The following is a 23,622-nucleotide window of genomic DNA, read 5'->3' on the forward strand; positions in this document are numbered from 1 at the left end:
TATATGACGCCAAGGAGAACACAATGCCTCTGTATCTAGAGCAGGCAAAAAAGCTCGTTGAGCAGTTTGACTTCTTCAGAATCATACACATCTCGCGCAGCGAAAACAAGTCCGCTGACGCGTTGAGTAAAATGGCATCAACTAATTTTGATCACTTTGGCAAAGATGTCAGGGTGGAAGTAATGAGCAGCCCGTCAGTGCAAACGCAATCGGTCCTTGTAATTCATACAACCCCTTCATCCTGGATAACTCCAATAATGGAATTCCTGAAGGAGGGGAAGTTACCGGACGATCGCGCACAGGCGAGAAAGATAAGACACAAGGCACAGAACTATGAATTACTTGATGGTACATTATATCGGCGCTCTTATCTTGGACCGCTCATGAAATGCCTGGATGCTGAAGAAGCAACCTATGTGATTAGGGAGATTCATGAAGGAATCTGTGGAATTCACGCTGGTCCGCGCATGGTGGTTGCCAAGGCGATGAGCTCAGGCTACTATTGGCCAGGCATGTACTTGGATGCGCTAAAAGAAATCCAAAGATGCAAGGCATGTCAGAGCTACGCGCCAAACACCATGCGTCCAAAGAACAACTTGATTCCAGTCACCTCCGCATGGCCTTTCCAAAAATGGGCCATTGATATTGTGGGGCCCCTGCCGCAAGCGCAAGGGCGAGTGAAATTTTTGGTAGTGGCGATAGACTATTTCACAAAATGGGTTGAGGCCAAGCCACTAGCAAAAATCACAGCTGAGGCGATGAAGCAATTTATCTGGAGCCACATCATTTGCCGTTTTGGCCTTCCTATGGAAATTGTGAGCGACAATGGCAAACAATTCACTGACAGGAAGATATCAAGCTGGCTCAAAGAATTGCACATCAACCAAATCTTCACGTCCGTCTACCACCCTCAGGGGAATGGCCAAGTGGAGCGCGCGAATCAAAGTTTGCTAAATGGGCTGAAGAAAAGGTTGGAGGGAGAATCCCATTCTTGGGTCGAAGAGTTACCTAATGTCCTGTGGGCGCACAGGACATTAAGCAAAACTAGCAATGGCGAATCCCCGTTCAGCCTAACCTATGGGACAGAGGCTATGATCCCAGCAGAAATTGGATGCCCATCCCATAGGGTACTCATGATGAGCAAAACTGATAACGAGCGCGAAAGAAGATTGGACCTTAACTTGCTTGAAGGGCGCAGAGAAGCGGCTATCATTAATGAAGCCAGATACAAGAAAAAGCTGGAAAAATATTATAATCAGCGCGTTAAAGAGTGCCACTTCAAGAAAAATGATTTTGTCCTTCGAAACAATGAAGCTAGTCGCGCGATACCCCCATGAAAAATGTCCCCCAATTGGGAGGGACCTTATCAAATTTCAGAAGATTTGGGGAAAGGCGCGTACATTTTAAAAGATTTGAATGGAAAAAAGATACCGCGCGCGTGGAACGCGGCACAACTTAGAAAATGCTTCATGTAAAAAGTTCAAATATGTAATCAAGGCTTTTAAGCCATCATGAATGATGATTCGCGCTATCTTTCAATATTTGTCGCGCTACCTTTCAATATTTGTTCTATTACCTTTGCATACATGTTTCACACTTCCTTTATTAATTTGGAACGATATGACAACACTATATTGACTTCAAAGCAACATAAAGCGAAGTAAAACATACATGCGCGAGCCTTAGCTCAAACGCGTTAACGAGTCTTAACTCTAAATACGTCAGGGCCTTAGCCCAAAACAAAGAGCCTTAGCTCAAAACACTCACAAACATCCATCTTACATCCCGCGCAGCCTGATCATAAAAATCCTTAAACACAACTAAGGCAAAGTACAGGCCATATCATGTTAAGGTCTCAGGTCGAGGTCGCGCGCGGAATCATAGTGGATATCTGAGTAACGCACGCTGAAATGTAATGGCTAAACTCATACTTCCATATAAATACCGCGCGACAACGACGCGCAACAAATCAATAATGAAAAGTTAGCGCGCATGTCAGCATGAGCAAGATACTGCGAAACCACAAACAAAATAGAACAGAGGTTAAGTGAATAATTTGCTTACAACCTTGTTCTTATTTTAACGTGCAAGCATATCTTATATCTACAAGCAAACATGAAGAGATGAATGGAAATGCGCAAGATGAAAGAAGGAGAAAACAAGTTTCATTCCATTGCATTGAAATTTACAAGTATGATGAGTTACAAATTACAAGTACAAAAACAAAAAAAATAAAAAAAAAATAAATATACAAAATTTGATGAAGGGCTTCTCAAGTCTCCACGTCGACGTCAACCGCTTCATCACCCTCATCATCTCCCGCAGCATCTGGCGCGGTCTGCTCCTCATCCCCGAACTGACCATAGTCAAGTTCTTCCTCCTCATTGGAGTCTTCGATCACAACGGTGTCAGGAGCAGATTCTTTCGCCGCGCCAGAGCCGCTGGCAGGGGCAACATCCCCCGCGCCACCATCATCGCCACCAGCCCTCTCGCATTCATCAAGCAACTTCTTTAGCGCGCCGAGGTCGGGCTGGTCAGCAAGCGCAGCTATCTGTAAATCATTAGAAAGGTAATGAGTACAAAACACTTAGAAAAGTTAGTCAAGTAAAACTCATTAAAATCAAGGTACCTGCATAAGGATGGGGATGGGAGTATTCATATACTTTTCCCCCACCGTGGCCATGTCCGCGCAGGCCGCGTCGCTCTTGTAAGGGTACTCGGATGGGTTCTTCTTCAACATGCCATAGTAATACCCATCCGTAAACCCTTCAGCTCGGCCCACCAAGCGCGCGGCGGCATTGCAGTCCATCACAAGGGCTTGAAACTCGGCGGAATATTTCATCGCCAAAGCGCAGCGAGCCATGCCCTGTGACACCAGCCATTGGCGATCCTGCGCGAGGCCAGCAACAGACGTCTCGAGGGCAGGAACCTGAGAGTTTAATAACTCAACAGTTTCCTTAGTCTTTTTTAGTTCCTCCTTATCAGACGCTGCTGCCGCCAAAATTTTTTCTTTCTCCGCCTGCGCAGCACCAAGTGCTTCCTGGCTAGACGCCGCCGTCGCCAAGGCCTCATCTCTATCGGCCTGCGCGGCCGCCAAATCCCTTTTCAGGCGCGCAACCTCGCTCTCCAGTGATGATTTCTCAGTGATACTCTGGACGATAGCTTGGTCACGCGCCTCGGCCTGCTGTTCCAAGACACGCACTCTGCGCGCGTACTTGGCAACTTCGGCCTCCGCCAACTGCTGCTTCTCCCGCGCAGCTTGGAGCTCATGCCCGCGCTTGATGTATGCGGTGTTGGCACTTGCTCGGTTTTCACTGAGCTCCGCCTGGAGTTTCTCAGCTCGCGCGCGAGCATCAGACAGGTTCCAGGCGGCCACCTTAGCCTCTCGCTGGGCTTCCACAAGAGCGTCGCGTACTTTAATATAATCACGACGAAGCTCTTGGGAAGCAGCGAAGAAAGCCGACCCAGCGAAAACATGGTCGTTCAGCAAGTCCGCGCGGGTGCGCTTCTCCTGATACCTCCTTTCAGTAGGAGGCACGGCATGAGCCCAGAAATCCTCGCATACGCCCATGGATTGAAAGGAACTCTCTTCATTAATATTCCATCTCGGGCGGTAAACGTGGTCACCTTCCTGCAAAACACAAGAAAAGTTCTAAGTCATAAAACATAATGTTCTAAGTCATAAAACATGCTTATATGGAGGTACGCGCAGCGGACCAACAAATCAATACATACCTGCGGGGATGAAGCAGAAAAGTCAGCGCCAGCCCCACCAGAAGTCTGCGCTGCGAACACTTGCGGCATCGCAGGGCTGGCGCGGTCTCCCAAGGAGTCTTCAGCTTGAACCCCCTCGTCCTCCTCATCTTCTTCAACAGGCCTCTTCTCCTGCGACCTGGAAGGCTCCAAACCAGCCTCGCGGGGAGGGCTGCGTGCAGGAGGAGGCGAGGGAGGTCTCGACGCCGCCAGTTCGGCGCGCAATACGGTTTCCTGCTCCTTGGTAATCCCAATAAGGGGAGACTCAGCACTAGCAGGAGCAGGACCAGAACCAGCGGCGCCGGCAGCGGCGCCAGGAGTATCACCAGCAACTGTTGCGCCAGCTACAACTCCTATGAACAAATAAACAAGGAAAAATGGTTTATGACTGACTCCAAAGGGAAAAATAAAGAAGACAAGTGTGCAAAACATACCTTGGCGCAATTCTGTTCGCGCGGCGAACATCGCCATAAAATTCATTCTACCCTTTTCAGAGGGTAGAACAGGGGACGCAGCCTCGGCATCTTGTGGCGCCTGTGGCTCATCTCCTACCGTCGCCGGTTCTGCAAACATTCAAAGGAGGAAAGGTTTAATAACGATTCAGCCAGATGAAGATAAGCAAAGTATACCTGTTGCAGGCGCGGCACTGCTTCTCTCTTCAGCCGCGCGAACGGAGGAGGCGACGCCCCCATACCTCAAGTGGACAGGAGGCCTGCCCACTCTCACAGGCAAGGAAGCTAAAGAAACCTTGGTGGTAAACACCTGGGTTTCCTTTGGTCCCTTCGTTTGAGCATGGGGATGAGCGACAGGGGTGTCATCTTTCTTCTGTTTCTTACTGGCCCCTGCGCCAGATTTCCCCTTAGCTTTGCGCTTTAGTAGGGGCGCCTCCTCTTCCTCCTCCTCCTCTTCCGCGAGCTCTAGCTCGTAGTTTTCAAGCGCATCTACAAAAACAACCAACAGAACTGTTAATAAACTTGGATATTCTAAAGGAATGAGCATAAGTGCGAAGGCTTACCAGGCGCGTCACCGTCAAAGTCAAAATCCAGATCCACTGGGATGAACATGTCATCGAAGCGATCCGGGAAACCAACCTCCCCAGCGCCAAGTTCGACGGAGCCGCCCTCCACATGTTCATCATAAGCGGCAAGGATGTAATCCTTGGTGACTGCGCAAAGACAAGTTAAATGATATCAGCAAAAGAACGATGTAAAAAAAAAAAAAAAAAAAAAAAAAAAAAAAAAAAAAAAAACTTACACAACCCGTCGACTTGGATAACGGGCTCAAGCGCGCTGTCGGCCCAGAGCCTGCTCATGCCGACCCCAACCAGCGCCTCCTCGCAAATTTTCTTCGCGGGGGATGGTTCGCCGGTCAGTTTCTTAACCCATGCGCCAGTTGGGTTCTTGAGGACACCCTCATCCGCAGGCGCAGAAGTGATAGAGCGCATGGTCATACGGATGGGGATCACACCGGCCCTAATGTAAAAAAACCTCTCAGACCAGTCATGAAGGCTCTTGAATGAAACAGTGGAGCACTTCACCTTCTGACTGCGAGGAATAAAGGAGATCCAATTGTCTTGGATCTTGGCCTTATAAAAATACTGAAAGCGCCGAGGAGTGGGTTCCTCGCGCTGGGATTTGCACATGAACTCAAAGTGAGTCACGCGCACGAGTCCAAACGGATGGACTTGGGATATATAAATCCCATAGAACTTCAGCAGTGTACCCACAAACCTTGTCATCGGGAGACGAAGGTTGCAGTGGGTGAAAAAATGGCTATATAGGGATATATAGCCGGCAGGCGGGTCCGCCGCCGTTTGCCCGGACCTAGGCAACATGCAGCCAAACAGGGTGGGAAAGCCCTGAGAGGTGATGAGGTGGTCGAGATCTGCCTGCTTCAATTTGCAGGGGATTTCATTCCACCTTTTGGTGGCCTTGGTCCTCCCTACTTCCTCCGATGTGGTCTCAACAACCTTCTTCCCCTTCCCCTTTTGCTTCAATGTCGACATCACCACAGATTTCACACGGCGTCTTCGAGAGGCAACGGAGGTGATTGAAGGGCTAGACGAGTATGAACTATCAGACATACAACTGCAATAGCCGATAATCGAGGATTCGAATCGATATAAACACTCAAATCAGAATGTGAAAGCAGAAACTTGAATTTTAGCAACAATGAAGATGAAGATAAAAATTTCCTAAGGGCCTGCTTTTATAGGCCCAGGAGAGAGAAATGTGGCAGCTGATCGGATTTCACGCTCCCCCACTCGCAGGGGCAAGCCAACGAAGGCGCGACACGTGTCCCTAACAGCTGTGTGAGGGGACATAAAGATGTAACCGACCTGCCACGGAACAGAGACGCGCCCCCACTCGCAGGTACTAACCAATGCGAGTGCGACACGTGTTCAAGACAGCTGTGTGAGGGGACATGAAAGGCAACTGTAGCACCTCGAGCACACGAAACGTCTGACACGTTTACGGCGCACGTCATCACCAACCAACCACGTGTTTGGACCTTTCGTTTTCAACCAAATGGATAGAACTTCGCGCGACGATGGAAACAACCAAGAAAACGACAAAACCCCCTTTAAAAGGACAATTCAGTGAGTCTAATATCTATCTTACCGCGCTCGCGTAAGATAAGACACACATTAGACTGGGGGGGCTTGAAGAGGTATGTACCCGCCTCAACACCAAGCAAGGCGGGTCAACCCACAAGATAAAGACATTATGAAGGCACAAAGCCAAAACCCAGGCGCATGGCGCATACAAAACATGCTCAGGCATCATATGCTCGCGCATCACATATGCGCGCGGCGCATCAACGCGCGGCGCATATCACATGCTCTTGCACATCACATATGCTCGCGCATCACATATGCGCGTGGCGCACCAGCGCGCGGCGCATATCACACGCTCGTGCATATCACACCTGCGCATGAAATATCTGCGCGTGAGAATAAAAAGAAGACTTCGCGCATCCTCAGGATGGGCGCGTATCACACGTGCACATAATCAACCTCGTCCTTATCCAAATCAGGATCAGGGCAACCTTGATTGTGCACGTCAGACAATCTTCCAGAAGGCATCTTTCTAAGGAGTAAGAATATGCTGATGTTGACAGCTGCCAAATGAAAGGTCGACAACTCAGCATGACACATGTGCTACCACATGATTACAACCAACGAGAAAGCGCCAGGTGTCCCAGAGGACACGTGGCGCAGTGCGATTGAAGGAGGCCAACGAGGCTGAGCCCAACCAGTGGAAACCCTAGCACTATAAATACAGCATCAACTCCACTTTGATGACACATTCACACTCAATCATTGACAGTTACAAGCAGTGATATCACATTCAATCATATTGAATTATATTCACTGACAGTCAGTTACAGAAAACACACAGTCACACAATCAAGAGTATTCAGCAATTCAGCAATACTCTTGAGATTCACTGACACACATTATTATCTTCTCCACAAAGATACTGATTCTCACGCCGGAGGGTTACCCCAAAGAGGACCCCTCTGTCCCTTTCTGAGGGGTAAGTAACGGCGCTGTTCATTTTGTAGGTGGAAGAACACGGATCCAGAAGAACCATCGGTGAAACAGTTTAATCATACCCGAGGAAAGTAGATCTGCTACCAGCGAGAAGATCCACGTTTCTTCAATAGGGATGGCAGTGAGACCCAAACCCGATAGGAAAACCCAAAACCCAACAAAATTGGGACGGGTAATACCCGACTCATTAGGGTTTGGAATTAGTTTTAAGATTTTTCATGGTTTTGGGACGAGTTTGGGATTTGTAATATACCCGATTACCCGACCCGGTTACCTGATAATATTAATCCATTTACCCGATTATATACCCAACACAACTTTATTTTTTTATATGTTTATTTTAAATTTTATATATTATATTAAATTTCTAATTATGATTTTGATGTAAAAAACCTTCCATTTTTCAAATCCCAAATCTCTTTATTCCCTCGCAGTCTCGCCCAGTTCACATTTCACTATTCTAATTTCCAAATTTCCGTTCTTTAATAAGCCAAACAATGAAGTGAACCGTAACCTGCTTCTTTCTTCAAATGAGTAATTTCTCCCTTAACCCTCATAAGTATATTTCTTGAACCGATTCATGATGGGAAATAGACTGGATACTCTTTTTTCTTATCTTTTTATAGAATTTTATCGATTAGTTATATTTTGTCAAAACCTGAATATAAAACATGTAACCCGACGGGTAATTACCCGATAAATACCCGATAGGTTTGGGACGGACTTTAATAATTAGGTATGGGTTTGGGAATACCTAAACCCGACCCGACCCATGTCCCATTTAACAGACAGCAAGGAAATTAAAAGCAATCCCACAAATCACTCTTCAATCCCACAAATTACTCTTTATTGTTATTCTGTATTTAATGCATGTATAATATTTATTGTATTACCTTGTTTGTATGTATTTTATCGTTATTTATAGAAGTTGGGTCTCTCCATAATAGGTAGAGACAATTACATCGTTACATGGTATTACGCCTTTATCGATCCTCTTCATCCTTTTCTTCTTTGTGAACCCCACCCCTCCTCATCCATGGCCTCTAATTCATCTGATGCTACTCTTCCCATGACAACCATTCTTCATATGATCACTTTTAAGCTTTCTTCCTCCAATTACCTCCTATGGAAGAACCAAATCCTTCCCATATTTGCTTACCAAAAACTCAGCGACCATATTGACGGTTCCGTCGTCACTCCGCCTGCCATCGTCTCTACCAATGGCAACGAATCTCCCAACCATGAATATGCTTCTTGGTTAGATGCTGACCAACGTGCCATCCTGCTCCTTAACTCATCGCTCACCGAAGAGGCTGTCGCCGAAGTTTTAGGGTTAACCACCGCCCGTCAAATATGGTTAGCCCTCGAATTGGCCTATAGTAGCAGTAGAATTGAACGCATGCATATTCTTCATTACAGTCTTCGTCAACTCGCCAAGGGTTCGGGTTCGGTTCCGGAATACAGTGGGAAATTTAAAGCTATTTGTAACCAACTGGCCGCTATTGGTTATCCCGTCACCGACGGCGATAAGACTCACTGGTTTCTATGTGGTCTTGGATCATCCTTTGAGAACTTCTCCACTGCCATTCGCACCAACAGAGAGTCTCTTCCCTTTCGTGATTTGGTCATCAAGGCCGAAATCAAGAGAATTTTATCCAACTCTTCATTCATCTCCAGCTCCTGTTTCCTTTGTGGCTCACTCTCAACGTTCCCGTGGCTCGGGTTCATCCGCAAGAAAGGGCAAGTGACGTGAAGTCAAAGATTCACTCAAAAATAAACCAAATACAACTAAATAGATAGCAGTAAGTGGGTATCGAACACAGGGAGTTTGTGGAAAATGTGTTACCAAGAAGTTTTATAGATTTACTAAATTTAAACTAAATGAAGACAATAAAATCTCAAAGTTTTGGTTGTTTTGTTTGATTAACGAAAATTAACTAAAACACTTAACACGGTTTTTCACTCAAAGATGAGAGGATATGCTCCCCCTCGGTTTCAGGTTTCAATGAATGTTAATGTAAACGTTTACTCTTAGACGAACTATAAAAACATAATTCATGAAGATGCAAACGATTGTGGTAATTGAGGACTAAGTACTTCGATTAACAAACGCAAGGCAATCACTCAAAAACCAATTAGATTATCCAACCCCGAATTTCAACCGATTAATCCCGATTGCCTATAGCACCGAGAAGTGACGGTTTAGAACACGAATTAAACAAACTAACAACTTATCAATCAATACATAGACATCATAATTATGAAATCAATAATATTAAATTACTATCTCAGCAATTGCATAAACATTCAATCAACAAACAATACAAAACCTTACAATCCGAGGGAAAACACAAAGGAGATTAGCCAAGCATGATTCGGTTCATCATCCCTTCGATTCTAATGTGCATATGAATTAAAAACAAGTCTCCAATGCTTCCACAACCCAAAATTGAGTTATAGTTCCTTAAAATCGCCTCCCAAAGTGTCTCCAATCGAAAACCCTCGAAAAGATCCCCAAAAGTCGTCCCAAAACGGACTTAAATGGCGGTTACACATTTTGCGTCAGGGTCACCGTAAGCTACGGTGGCCACCGTAGCTTATTGTGGATTTGAAAATCACTACGACATCAACCATCTGTTTACGCTAGATCTCCTACGCCAGCTCTCTACCGTAGTTTACGGTGACTATCGTAAGCTACGGTAGCCTCAGCTCTAAAACAATCATCCTTGTTTGACTTGTTGACTGCTATCACCAACTCTAGGGTCCTTTGCTCCTCTCCATTATACTTCACTTGATACGCCTTTTCTTAACACCTGTACCTAAAAACACAAACAATATACGGTAGTAACCTAAATCCTTGAAATAACACGTAAACGCACATGTTTTTATTAGAATTACTACACTTAAGGGTGGCTCTACAATCCACCCGTCACATTCCCACACTTCAACGTTGCTTGCCCTCAAGCAATTCAATCAATTTCTTTCATATATAATCTTTTAAGCTTAATAACACTTTCCCTCACAAGGTTTTCGGTCAAGGTCCGAGATCATACCTCATTCCTTGTATTTCATACAAACTATAGTCATCCTTCACAATTTTAAAACAATCAAACAATTAAACCCCTAGCCAAACCTAACATATTTCTTTAATTTATCTCACGCAACACCCCATACACAGTTACATCTCAATCCGGTGCCTTAATCACAATTATCAATACTTGGACACCTGTGCAATCCTACTATAATAAGCTCATGCAACTGTCAAACCTCCACCTACAATTGCTTTAGTATTTGTGCAAATCAAGAGGTCTTATCTTGGGTTGTAATGAGGCCAAGTGTTTAGGTGCGGAATGGGAATTTTGAAAGTAGCGCATGTGATCAGATCCGACCAAGTTATTACATACAACTAATCAAAATGCTATAACTTCTAACTATAATACTATAAACTGACTTCATGTTTTTTTTTCATATAAACTTATTTACAAACCAAAAACTAAAATTAAAAAAACTAAAAATTACCCTACCCCCCATGAAAAACCCGAGTTGTCCTCAACATGGTAAAGAGATTCCTAAGAATTCCCCACACTTGAGTTGGAGGCACTCTTAAACGAGCAAGGTAATTTTTTTTAAAACCAAATTGAATAAAAAATAAACTACTCTATACAACAAACCTGGACCGGTTAATTGGTTTTTTCTTCAGGCGACCGCAACAGGTAGCCCGCCTTGTCCACTTCACACATGTTGATATCCTTCCCCTCCAAGTATGGCTTAAGTCGGTGTCCGTTCACAGTTTGCCTTGCTTGATTGTGCAAGTCTTCAATTTCCATATCACCAAACTTACCCACTCTTGTTATCACGTACGGGCCCATCCATTTGCTTTTCAATTTTCCAGGAAAAAGTTTGAGCCGTGAATTATATAACCACACTTTTTGCCCTTTTTCAAAAACCCGCTTTCTCAACTTGGCATCATGAACCTTTTTCAACTTATCTTTGTATGCCGATGCACACTCATAAGCTTCATCCCTTATCTCTTCCAATTCCGCCAATTTCAACTTTCTCAACTCACAGGCTTCATTATAATCCATGTTCACACTCTTAATCACCCACAACACCCGGTGAGCCAACTCCATAGGCAAATGACATCCTTTCCCATACACCAACCAGTAAGGAGTCATTCCTATGGGCGTTTTATAAGCGGTTCGATACGCCCATAGTGCATCATCCAACTTCACCGACCAATCCTTCCTATCAACCCGCACCGTTTTCATCAATATTTCTTTAATTTGTCGGTTGGACAATTCAACTTGTCCACTTGTTTGCGGGTGATATGGAGTAGCAATTCGATGATTCACATTATACTGCTGCAACAATTTCCCGAAATTGAAGTTCTTGAAGTGCATTCCACCATCGCTTATAATCACTCTTGGGATTCCAAATCTTGCAAAAATGTTGGATTGAACAAACTTACATACCACGGTGTGATCATTAGTCCTTGTTGCTATAGCCTCGACCCACTTTGAAACATAATCCACCGCCACCAAAATATGTAAGTACCCGCAAGAATTTAGAAACGGGCCCATAAAGTCAATGCCCCATACATCGAAAATGTCAACCACCAATATGGGTTGCAAAGGCATCTCATCTCGTTTTGAAATTCAACCCATCTTTTGACAATTAACACAATGGCGGGCGTATTCACTTGCATCTTTAAAGATTGTAGGCCAATAAAACCCACATGTAAGAACCCGGTACCCCGTCTTTTGCCTACTAAAATGACCTCCACAAGCCGATGAATTAGCATGTGCCAAAATCTCTTGAACTTCCCACTCGGGAATACAACGCCTAATAATTTGATCGGCACCAATTTTGAACAAGTCGGGCTCATCCCAAATATATTGCTTGACTTCTGACAGAAATTGTTGCCTCCTTTTCTTGGCCCAATGTTTCGGCATCTCACCCATGGCCCGATAATTAACAAAATGAGCATACCATGGTGTAGTGAAAACGGCTAACAACTGTTCATCCGGAAATCTTTCATTGATTTCATGTGAATCATCAACCCCTTCCAAAGGAATTCTCGATAAGTGGTCCGCCACCACACTTTCACACCCCTTCTTATCTCGAATCTCCAAATCGAACTCTTGTAACAATAAGACCCACCGAATCAAATGGGGTTTTGCATATTTCTTCTCCATGAGGTAAGGAACCGCACTATGATCAGAATAAACCACCACCTTATTTCCCCATATGTATGACCGAAACTTATCCAAGGCATACACCACCGCGAGTAATTCTTTTTCGGTAGTGGTGTAGTTCAATTGTGCCTCGGATAATGTTTTGCTTGCATAGTAAATCACCACCGGATTCTTATCAATTCTTTGACCCAAAACTGCTCCAATCGTGGTGTCACTTGCACCACACATAATCTCAAATGGCTTAGTCCAATCCGGCGGTTGCAAAATCGGTGCTTGCACTAGCTTTTCCTTAAAAACATCAAATGCTTGCAAACAATCATTAGTAAAATCAAATGCAACATCTTTTAGCAACAAATTGCATAAACGTTTAGTAATCACACTAAAACCTTTAATAAACCGCCGGTAAAACCCGACATGCCCCAAAATGACCTTACCCCTTTTACATTTGTCGGTGGTGGTAATGAAGAAATAACCTTAATTTTTGCTTTATCCACCTCCATTCCCCGACTTGAGACTACATGACCCAACACTATATCCTCTTGTACCATGAAATGACTTTTCTCCCAACTTAAAACCAAATTAGTCTCGGCACAACGTTTTAAAACATTTTCCAATTCATCAAGACATCTTTCAAAAGTTGAGCCAAAAATAGAAAAGTCATCCATAAATACCTCAAATGAATCGCCAACCATGTCCGAGAAAATACTCATCATACATCGTTGAAACGTGGCAGGGGCATTACACAATCCAAATGGCATCCGCCTAAAGGCAAAAGTATCGTATGGACATGTAAACGTGGTTTTGTGTTGATCATCCGGGTGAATAGCAATTTGATTATATCCCGATTACCCATCCAAAAAACAATAAAATTTTTGACCCGACAATTTTTCAATAATTTGATGAATAAAAGGTAATGGAAAATGGTCTTTTGAAGTAGCCGCATTTAACTTTCTATAATCAATGCACACTCGCCACCCGGTTACCGGTCGAGTGGCGATTTGTTCACCACTTTCATATTTAATTACCTGGATGCCGGCTTTCTTTGGAACTACCTGTGTTGGACTTACCCATGCACTGTCTGAAATAGGATAGATAATCCCACATCCAACCATTTGATGACTTCCTTTTTCACCACCTCTCTCAAATTGGGATTCAACCTCCTTTGAGTTTTCCAAGTAGGCTTTGCATCATCCGTGGTGATGATTTTGTGCATGACTATAGATGGAATAATACCCTTCAAATCGGCTATAGTTCACCCAATCGCCGCCTTGTGAGCTTTCAAAACTTTCAACAACCCTTCTTCTTGAGCCTCATTCAAGTTAGAGGCAATGATAACCGGCAACGTCTCTCCTTCTCCCAAAAATGCATACTTGAGATGACTTGGCAATTCTTTCAATTCCACTTTGGGAGGACAAATCAATGAGGGTTTGGTGTCCGAATTGATTTCTGTTGGTAGACTCTCAACCTGATGAGTCCACGGTGGTCTTCCTTCTTGCAATGCCAATGCATCTTGCTTCCTTTCCTCCAATCCCAATGCACAAATATGAACCTGTTCAGAATCATCACAAACACAAACCTCCAAAATATCTTCCTCATACTCGTGTGGTACACACCCATCTATAACATCTGCCATAAAACATTCTTCACTTGCCAAAGAATTAGAAACATTAGTAAACACATTTAAATGCATTTTCCTATTTCCAAAGGCCATGTCAACAGTTCCAAATCTACAATCAATGATTGCATGAACAGTGTTCAAAAATGGACGACCCAAAATAACGTTTTGTTGTTGTGTTAGGTCAACCGACGAGTAATCCAAAACCAAAAAGTCAACAGGATAATAAAATTCCTCTACTTTAATAATAAAATCCCGCACAATCCCTCGAGGAAGTTCTTGAGACAAATCAGCCAATACAACTGTGGTCTCAACTCGTTTAAGTGGACCAAAATTGTAGTGGTTATGCAAACCCCGCAATAAAATACTCACACCCGCTCCAGATCCAATAATGCCCGTGACATTTGAAAGTCACCTACTTGAATGTTAATCAAGGGCGATCCCGGATCTTGAAGCTTAAGTGGGAGATCACCCTTAAGAATTACACTCACTCGTTCAGTTAAATCAACTCGCTTAGAAACTTTTTGTTGTCTTTTCTGAGTACACAATTCTTTTAAAAACTTTGCATATGCCGGTACCTGTTTTATTGCCTCAAGTAAAGGAAGATTGACCTTGACCTCTTGGAATACCTCCCACATCTCCTCCTTTTGAGGACCCCGTTTTAAAATCACATTTTTCTTACCCGGATCGATCAAAGCCAAAGGAAATGGAATTGGAACCTCTCCCACTTCCTTGCTTTTATCATTTAAAAGTTCATTTTGACCCGAATCATTTTTTAAAAACGTGGATGGTTTAGGGGGTTTAATTGGTGAAGATTGTTCATCGTCACTTTCAACCCCCGTCACATCCTCTACCACACCTTCAACTAATTACGGTGCGGTAGTGATTTTAAACTCCTTACCAATTCTTAAAACACTTACCTGATTAATCGGCACATTGCGAGAAGTAGTATGAGTAGGGTTCACCTTGGTGTCACTTGGGAGTTGACCTTTGTTCTTCTTCAAGTTGGATACCTCGGTTGCAAATTGGCCCATTTGAGTTGTTAATGATTGACTGGCCTTGTCACGAATTTCATCCTTTTGTACACGAGCTTCATCCAACTAATTCCTCTTTTGCATCTCTTGCTGCATCGACTTTAACATGTCCATCACTTCATTCCCACTTAATGAACCTTGACCCGAAGACCCACCTTGATTACCACCCGTTCCTTGAAATTGACTTTGATTTCCTTGGTTGAAGTATTTTTGACGAGGGATAAAGGTGGATTGAGAAGTCCCTTGAAAATTCGGATTGAGTTGAGTTGCTTGATTTCCATATCTAAAATTCGGATGATTTCTCAACCCGGGATGGTAAGTGTTTGAGTTCATGTTGAAATTCCGATTACCAACCCCTTGACCTTGAAGTGAATTTACCTCTTCAACTTGTGTTTGCCCTACCGTACACACATCAGCCCTATGAACCAACTCATTACAATTGGTACAAACATCAATTCTTCGATTAGTAGTTTGTACCCCCACGTCCTCCACAGCATGAACTTGCGGTCTTCCAATTGCCGGTCTTCCAATTGCCGGTCTTGCTCTTCTGGCAGTTTGAGCTTTTCTCTTTGAAGTGACCGACATTTTCTCCAAAATGCCCAATCATCTTGTTCATAATTGGTACCGAATGTAACATTCGTGATTGACATCAAATCCCTTTCATCTTCCGCATTCAACCCTTCATGAAAAGCATTCAACAACTCCTAAAGAGCTATACCGTGATGAGGACAATTCTTGATCATCATGTTGAACCTCTCGAATGCTTCATGAAACATTTCACCCGATTGTTTTTAGAAAGACCTCAAACTTCGTCTTGCATCATTAGTCTTTTGGGTCGTGTAAAACTCTTCCAAAAACCGTTGTTGCATTTCGGCCCAAGTGTAAATCATGTGGATGACAATGTTTAAAACCATCTCTTCGCCTTATCCTCCAACGAAAATTGGAATAAAACAACTTCACCTCTTCCGGTGAGAAACCTTGACCCCCGATCGTGGTGCAAATAGATTCATATGCCTCCAAATGAAAATAGGGTTCTTCCGTTGCGAGACCCTTATACTTTGGTAAACTTTGGAGCGCACTGGTTCTCACCTCAAACGCTCTTCCATTTTGGTTTTGAGGAATAACCACCGGAGATGGGTTATTAGTGATTGTCGGTCGAAAATGAGCTTCTATTCCCCTAACCATTTCCCTTGCATGTCTTCTTGGTACCCCCAATGGTACTCTTAGTTGGCCCATTTGTCGGTAAACGGGCCTTTGTTGCATATTTTGTTGAACCTGCGGTTGGGGATTTGGTTGTTGAAATTGAGGTTGTTGATAATGCGGTTGTTGTGGAACTTGTTGCAATGGTTGTGGTTGTTGTACTTGATTGACATTCGGGCCACCCCATTGTTGCACTTGTTGTTGCGGTTGAAATTCGGATCCATACCCAAACTGCCCTTGCACCCCATCAACTCCACTTGCATATCCTTCTTCAAAATCTTCATACCCTTCATTGCCATCACCATACCGTGACCCACCAAACAAATGCGGGCCCGATCTCTAACCCGGTGAAGTATGGGTTATGGGTGGGTCTTGAGGAAACGTGTATGGTTGTAGACTGTAAAGTGGTTGTTGTTGAGAATGAAAAGGTGATTGTTGTGATGAATTTGAAGATTTCCCTTGAGTGGGCATAAAACTTGTCAAGGGTGGAAGGTTAATTGGTGTTTGAAAGCTAAACACGGCTGAAGTAGGTTCACTTGTGGAACTGGTGGTGGTAATGGGTACAGTGGATGGTGGGTTATGTGGATTAATGGGTGGCGGCATCGGTGGTAAGGTTTGTTCTGAAGTCATGATTGTGGTGTCAGTTGTTCGACTTTTTGTGCTTGGTGACCCAATAATCTTGTTTTCCCTTTGGAGAATCCGACTCTGACGAAACGTTCTCTCGATTTCAGGTTCAAACGCTAACGGTGATGAAGACCGAGAGCGTCTTGTATGCATATACCTGTAAGTACCTGCACACTAGCACAACCCGCGTAAAACTGACAATAACAATTTAAACAAATACTACGAAAATAACACACGTTGAACACTACTCCCCGGCAACGGCGCCAAAATTTTTGACGTGAAGTCGAAGATTCACTCAAAAATAAACCAAATACAACTAAATAGATAGCAGTAAGTGGGTATCGAACACAGGGAGTATGTGGAAAATGTGTTACCAAGAGTATGTGGAAAATGTGTTACCAAGAAGTTTTATAGATTGACTAAATTTAAACTAAATGAAGATAATAAAATCTCAAAGTTTTGGTTGTTTTGTTTGATTAACAAAAATTAACTAAAACACTTAACACGATTTTTCAATCAACGATAAGAGGATAAGCTCCCCCTTGGTTTCAGGTTTCAATGAATGTTAATGTAAACGTTTACTCTTAGACGAACTATAAAAACATAATTCATGAAGATGCAAACGATTGTGGTAATTGAGGATTAAGTACTTGGATTAACAAACGCAAGGCAATCACTCAAAAACCAATTAGATTATCCAACCCTGAATTCCACCCGATTAATCCCGATTGCCTATAGCACCGAGAAGTGACGGTTTAGAACCCGAATTAAAAAACTAACAACTTATCAATCAATACATAGACATCATAATTATGAAATCAATAATATTAAATTACTATCTCAGCAATTGCATAAACATTCAATCAACAAACAATACGAAACCTTACAATCCGAGGGAAAACACAAAGGAGATTAGCCAAGCATGATTCGATTCATCATCCCTTCGATTCTAATGTGCATATGAATTAAAAACAAGTCTCCAACGCTTCCACAACCCAAAATTGAGTTATAGTTCCTTAAAATCGCCTCCCAAAGTGTCTCCAATCGAAAACCCTCGAAAAGATCCCCAAAAGTCGTCCCAAAACGGACTTAAATGGCGGTTACACATTTTGCGTCACGGTCCACCGTAAGCTACGGTGGCCACCGTAGCTTACTGTGGATTTGAAAACCACTACGACAGCAACCATCTGTTTACGCTAGACCTCCTACGCTAGCTCTCTACCGTAGCTTACGGTGACTATCGTAAGCTACGGTAGCCTCAGCTCCAAAACAATCATCCTTGTTTGACTTGTTGACTGCTATCAGCAACTCTCGGGTCCTTTGCTCCTCTCCATTATAGTTCACTTGATACGCCTTTTCTCAGTATCTGTACCTGAAAACACAAACAATATACGGTAGTAACCTAAATCCTTGAAATAACACATAAACGCACATGTTTTCATTAGAATTACTGCACTTAAGGGTGGCTCTACAATTCACCCGTAAGCAAGTCACCATCCTTCTCTTGTGGCTCTGGTTCTCAGTCATTCTCCCGTGGTGCCCGTCGGCCCCTCAGTGTCAGTTATGTAGAACTGATGGTCACTATGCAAACAAATGACCACGTTTGTCTTCGTTTGCTTTTGCTCCAAACGCCGATGAACACATTGCTCAAGCCTTTCAGGCTCTGTGTCATGTCTCCTCGGGTGCTCCAGATTGGGTAGCTGATTCCAGCGCCACCACTCATATGGCAAACTCCACAGCTCCTCTTCATGACACTGCTCCTTATTCGGGTAACTCTCAAGTTGCTTTTGGTAACGGCAATTCCTTACCCATTTCTCACATGGGTCAATTTTTTTAAATAAAAACTTTTCCTTAAAAGATGTCTTGGTTATTCCCAACTTAACCAAAAATATTTTATCTATAAGTCAATTAACCACCGATTATCCTGTGATGTTTTATTTTCCCAACCTTTCTTTGCCATTCAGGATCGGAAAACAAGCCAACCTCTAGCTCAAGGTCGGTGTGAAAATGGTCTCTATGTGCTACGTGATGGGAATATTGCTCTCATTGCTTCACTTTCTCAAAATAAAGCTTCTTTTGAATTATGGCATAATCGTTTGGGCCATGTTGCATTTGATACTATTTATGTTTTAAAAAAACTTGGTTGCTTGTCTTTTACTTCTATTTTACCTAAACCCATTGTTTGTTCCCCATGTCAACTTGCCAAGGCTCATAAAATGCCTTTCAATTTAAATGAAAAATGTGCGTTAAATCCCTTGGATCTTGTTCATTGTGATTTGTGGGGCCCCTCCCCCATTGTGAGTGTTGATGGATATAATATTATGTCGTGTTTATTGATGATCATTCTTGGTTTTTATGGCTTTATCCACTTAAAAAAAAGAACGGATTTTGCTCCGTCCTATCAACTTTCTTGACTATTGTGCAAACCCAATTCTCTAGAAAAGTCAAGGTTTTCCAAAGTGACGGTGGCACGGAATTTGTATACCAACACGTTCATCAAATTTTTGACAACAATGGTACTTTTCGTCGATTATCATGCCCTTACACTTCTCCCCAAAACGGTAGAGCCGAGAGGAAACACCGACACATAGTAGAGACGGGACTCACTATGCTATTTCACACTCGAGTTCTGGCTCATTATTGGGTTGACGCTTTTAGCTCCGCTACATACATTATCAACTGATTACCATCCGACATTTTAAATAATAAATCACCCTTTGAGATATTGTTCTCTACACCACCGACATACACAAATTTTCGAGTCTTTGGATGTCGTATTTACCCATGGCTTCGTGATTATGCACCACATAAACTAGCACCTCGTAGCATCCCATGCATTTTCATGGGTTATGCGACATAATACAAAGGCTATAAGCGTCTAGACCCGCAAACCTCTCAAATGTATGTGGCCAGCCATGCACATGTTGATGAGACTTCTTTTCTGTTTGATGGTCAATTTTCTTCACATGACTTAAATACTTTAACCATTTCCATCTATCAAGAAGATTCCACTATCTCACAAAATAATCCCACACCTACCAACCATCCATTTCAACAGAATCCTCCTCCCTTCACACCTACCATATCTTCTTGTTGAATGTTTAAAATAATTTTCCTAACCATAATGCTCCTGTCCATGAGCATCACCCTAACACACCCCAAACACCTATCTCACCAATGTCATTAGCCTCCACTTCAACATCAACCACACCACCTCCATCGCCATCCTCCTCGGCCACCACTCAAACACCCACCTCTCATACCGAGCCACAACCTACAATAGCTCCACCCACATCACAAACGGCCTCGGCTCACCCGATGATCACGCGTTCCAAGGCTGGTATTTTTAAACCCAATCCTAAGCATCAAGCCACCATTGCCCATATTCTTCACCAAACTCCCTATCAAGCCTTGTTTGCTACCTCTGATCCCAAGGGCTTTCGAGCCGCATCCAAGAGTCCCCATTGGATGCATGCACTGCATGAAGAAATTCTAGCCCTTCAAAAGAATCATACTTGGATTCTAGTACCTCGACCCCCAACCGCTAATGTAGTCAGTTCCAAATGGGTCTTTCGCACTAAATACCTCTCGGATAGCCTATCTTTGGTTGTTATCAATCAGTGGCCATTCCATCAATTGATGTGAACAACGCCTTCTTAAACGGCTCCTTAGTCGAAACCGTTTACATTGAACAACCACCGGGTTTTGTTGATTCGGCTTTCCCGATCATGTATGTAAACTCAAAAAGGCTCTTTATGGACTAAAACAAGCACCACGTGCTTGGTTTCAACGGTTAAGCTCGTTTTTTGTTGCTTACGGTTTTACATGTAGTCGAGCCGGCACGTCCTTATTCGTTTTCAAAAAAGGAGATTTTCTTATGTATCTTTTAGGTTACGTAGATGATCTTGTCCTCACTGGTTACAAGCCCATTATGCTCACCAACTTTATTAATCTCTTACATAATGAATTTGCCATCAAGGACTTGGGGTCGTTAAATTATATTTTGGGCTCGGAAGTTGTTCACACAGATAATGGGTTGGTTCTTAGCCAAGCAAAATATGCTCACGATATGCTTAAACGTGTCGGGTTAATTGATACAAAACCTGCTCCCACTCCTCTAGCCACCACCGATTCGTTCACATCTCATGGTACCCCATACTACGACCCTACTTTTTAGCGATCGATCGTTGGAGCTTTACAATACCTAACTATTACCCGACCCGATCTATCTTATGTCGTTAATCAAGCATGCCAATTTTTGCATGCTCCAACTTAGCATCATTTTCAACTAGTTAAAAAGAATACTCCGGTATGTCAAGGGTACTATGTCACATGGTCTTGTCTTTCAACAACCTAAGCGCACTGTTATTTTGGGATACTGCGATGCTGATTGATCTAGATGTATTGAAACACACTGGTCTACTTACGGTTATTCCATTTTTTAGGAGGAAACCTCATTTCTTGGAGCGCCAAGAAACAACTAACCATTTCTCGATCGAGTTGTGAATCACGTAAAACAAAACCTGAGAATATTAATGATATATATATATATATATATAAACATAACTGAAAATTTGAAATGGGTCGGGTTTTCGGGTTTCAAAAGTAAGGAATGTTACAGCTAGGGTTACAAATGATGTAAATTTTCCATATTGGGTTGCATATGGGCTGATCTAAATTGGGCCAAAGACATTAGGTCCAACTTATTTATTTCTTTTTTTTTGGCTAGCTATGGGCTAAAGCTGTTGATGCCAGCTATTTAATATTTGTGTTGGGCTGCATTGATTTGGTTATGAGGTATACTTTTTGGCTGAAAAAGTAAATAATGTTCGGATTGACCAAACTGAATAAAGTCAAACTTGTTCGGGTTTTTGTCATTGTTTAATCGTGTTCAAAGCTTGTTATTTCTAAGGCGTTCGAGAAGTTGGATCCGAAAGGTGAACTTCGAACGAATTAATAAACTTTGTCATTTGACCGTTGAATTCGGTAATTCGAAATCGATTTGTGGATATTGGAGCTCTTCTCAACCTATATTGCTTAAGATCCGAGAGAATGGATAAAGAAGCAGGAATTTCTTCATGAATGAATTAGGTGGGTCATACCTTGAGGGGGTGAATTGAAACGAAGAGGCTTCGGTTTATTGGGTGATATGTGTTGAGTCGGATATTTGCCAAAGGAAAATTGGAATCTTCTCAACCTCCTCAAGAAATCAGCAAAGTATGTCTACGAGCAAGCTTGGATCATCAAGCATGGTTTACTACCTCGAGCATGGTCTTCTAGAGCCATTTGGGTGAATTCTTCTAAGTGTTGAAGGCTTCGAGCAAGCTACACTTCTCCGAGCAAGAGTATTCTTCTATCGAGTAAGGATTGCCAATCGACCAAACGACTTGATCATTCAGGTTTCAGCCAAGTGATCCAAGCACAAGTGATTCGAGCACATTGGTGTTGAGCATGGATGCAATAAGAAGATGTCATATGTTCTAAGTATAGACTTCGAGCATGGTTTAGTCCCGAGCAAGCATCACATCCGAGCATGCTGAAGATTGTTCAATAAGTCACAAGGCAGGATTGAAGACATTAAGAAGAATATGCTTGCTCGATGGACAAGTTCAAGCAAAGCAAGGATTAGTCAAGAAGCATGAAGCGTGCTAGAGGAGAATATTTTCCACATGAAAATATTCTAAGTAAAGTATGCTCGAAGACTATCATCGAGCATACAGTGCATGTCGAGTCTGCTCGAGCAAGATATATCATGCTCAACGACTCTTATACTTATATTTTATCTGTCATTCATTATGTAATGATTAGGGGATTCTACAAGGAATGTTAGGGTCTATAAATAGCGCCCTTGGTTTCCATTTAGGGCACGCATGGAATACGAGAGCAAAAAAACATTCCAACGAATATTCTCTTTGTCTCCTCGTACCGCCGCCGCTGTCACGAAACCCTAGACATTCCATTCACTATTACATTAAATGATATATTAAATGCAGTGAATCTTTGTCTTTGATATTGTTCTTACTGATTATTTATTGTTGTTTTGTTTGTGTGATTATCTCACACCTTCACTCCCATCCGTTGAATGTCTTGATTCCGCTGAGATATTCAATAGGCCTTTGGGTTATTAGATCTGTGTGTTCTTGTCAACCTATTAAGATTTGCACCAGATTTTCGGTCCTGACAAGTGGTATCAGAGCTTTGGAAGCTCACAGAAGGCCACAGGACTGAAGTGTTTGAGATAAAAGTTGAAGCTTTGAAGGTTTTGAGTACAGATCTGCAGCAATGGGCGACCAAGAGATATCAACAAACAAGATTACAAGACTTAACGGACAAGAAAACTTCATAAGATGGAAGGTATTGTTTGAAGCTGCGGTCAAATACAATGACCCCGAGCTTTGGAACTCAATTCGTGATGGACAATACATTCCCTCCCTTGTAGCAAACAACAATGCCACTATTGAAAGCAAAATGAAGAAAAGAGACGACAAGGCTCTGTCAATGCTGAAACTAGGCTCTCGTGGGAGATATTGACCAGTGTTAATCACCACAAGACTGCAAAGGAGATGTATGATGCAGTCATTGATAGGTTTGAGGGAAACACTGAGCTAAGAGACATAAAAAAGGACAGATTGAAACAGTAGCTTG

The 23,622-nt window shown here is 42.9% G+C and overlaps 2 protein-coding genes across 2 annotated transcripts; both read right to left on the bottom strand.

The window, feature by feature from the left end:
* Window positions 1-10,989: 10,989 nt before the first annotated feature.
* Window positions 10,990-11,946, bottom strand: LOC143546522 (uncharacterized). The gene is made up of 2 exons (XM_077038179.1): window positions 11,669-11,946; window positions 10,990-11,554 (listed from the first exon to the last, which is right to left on the bottom strand). The coding sequence occupies exons 1-2, from the start codon at window positions 11,944-11,946 to the stop codon at window positions 10,990-10,992; spliced, it is 843 nt and encodes a 280-aa protein (XP_076894294.1).
* A 1,810-nt stretch (window positions 11,947-13,756) lies between these two features.
* On the bottom strand, window positions 13,757-15,153 carry LOC143546524 (uncharacterized). The gene is made up of 3 exons (XM_077038180.1): window positions 15,040-15,153; window positions 14,535-14,655; window positions 13,757-14,421 (listed from the first exon to the last, which is right to left on the bottom strand). The coding sequence occupies exons 1-3, from the start codon at window positions 15,151-15,153 to the stop codon at window positions 13,757-13,759; spliced, it is 900 nt and encodes a 299-aa protein (XP_076894295.1).
* Between the last annotated feature and the right edge of the window lie 8,469 nt (window positions 15,154-23,622).

This window comes from Bidens hawaiensis, unplaced genomic scaffold (genome assembly GCF_021521415.1).
Source record: "Bidens hawaiensis isolate Kalapana, Puna unplaced genomic scaffold, B.hawaiensis_p1.1 tig00014370_1, whole genome shotgun sequence".
NCBI lineage: Eukaryota > Viridiplantae > Streptophyta > Magnoliopsida > Asterales > Asteraceae > Bidens > Bidens hawaiensis.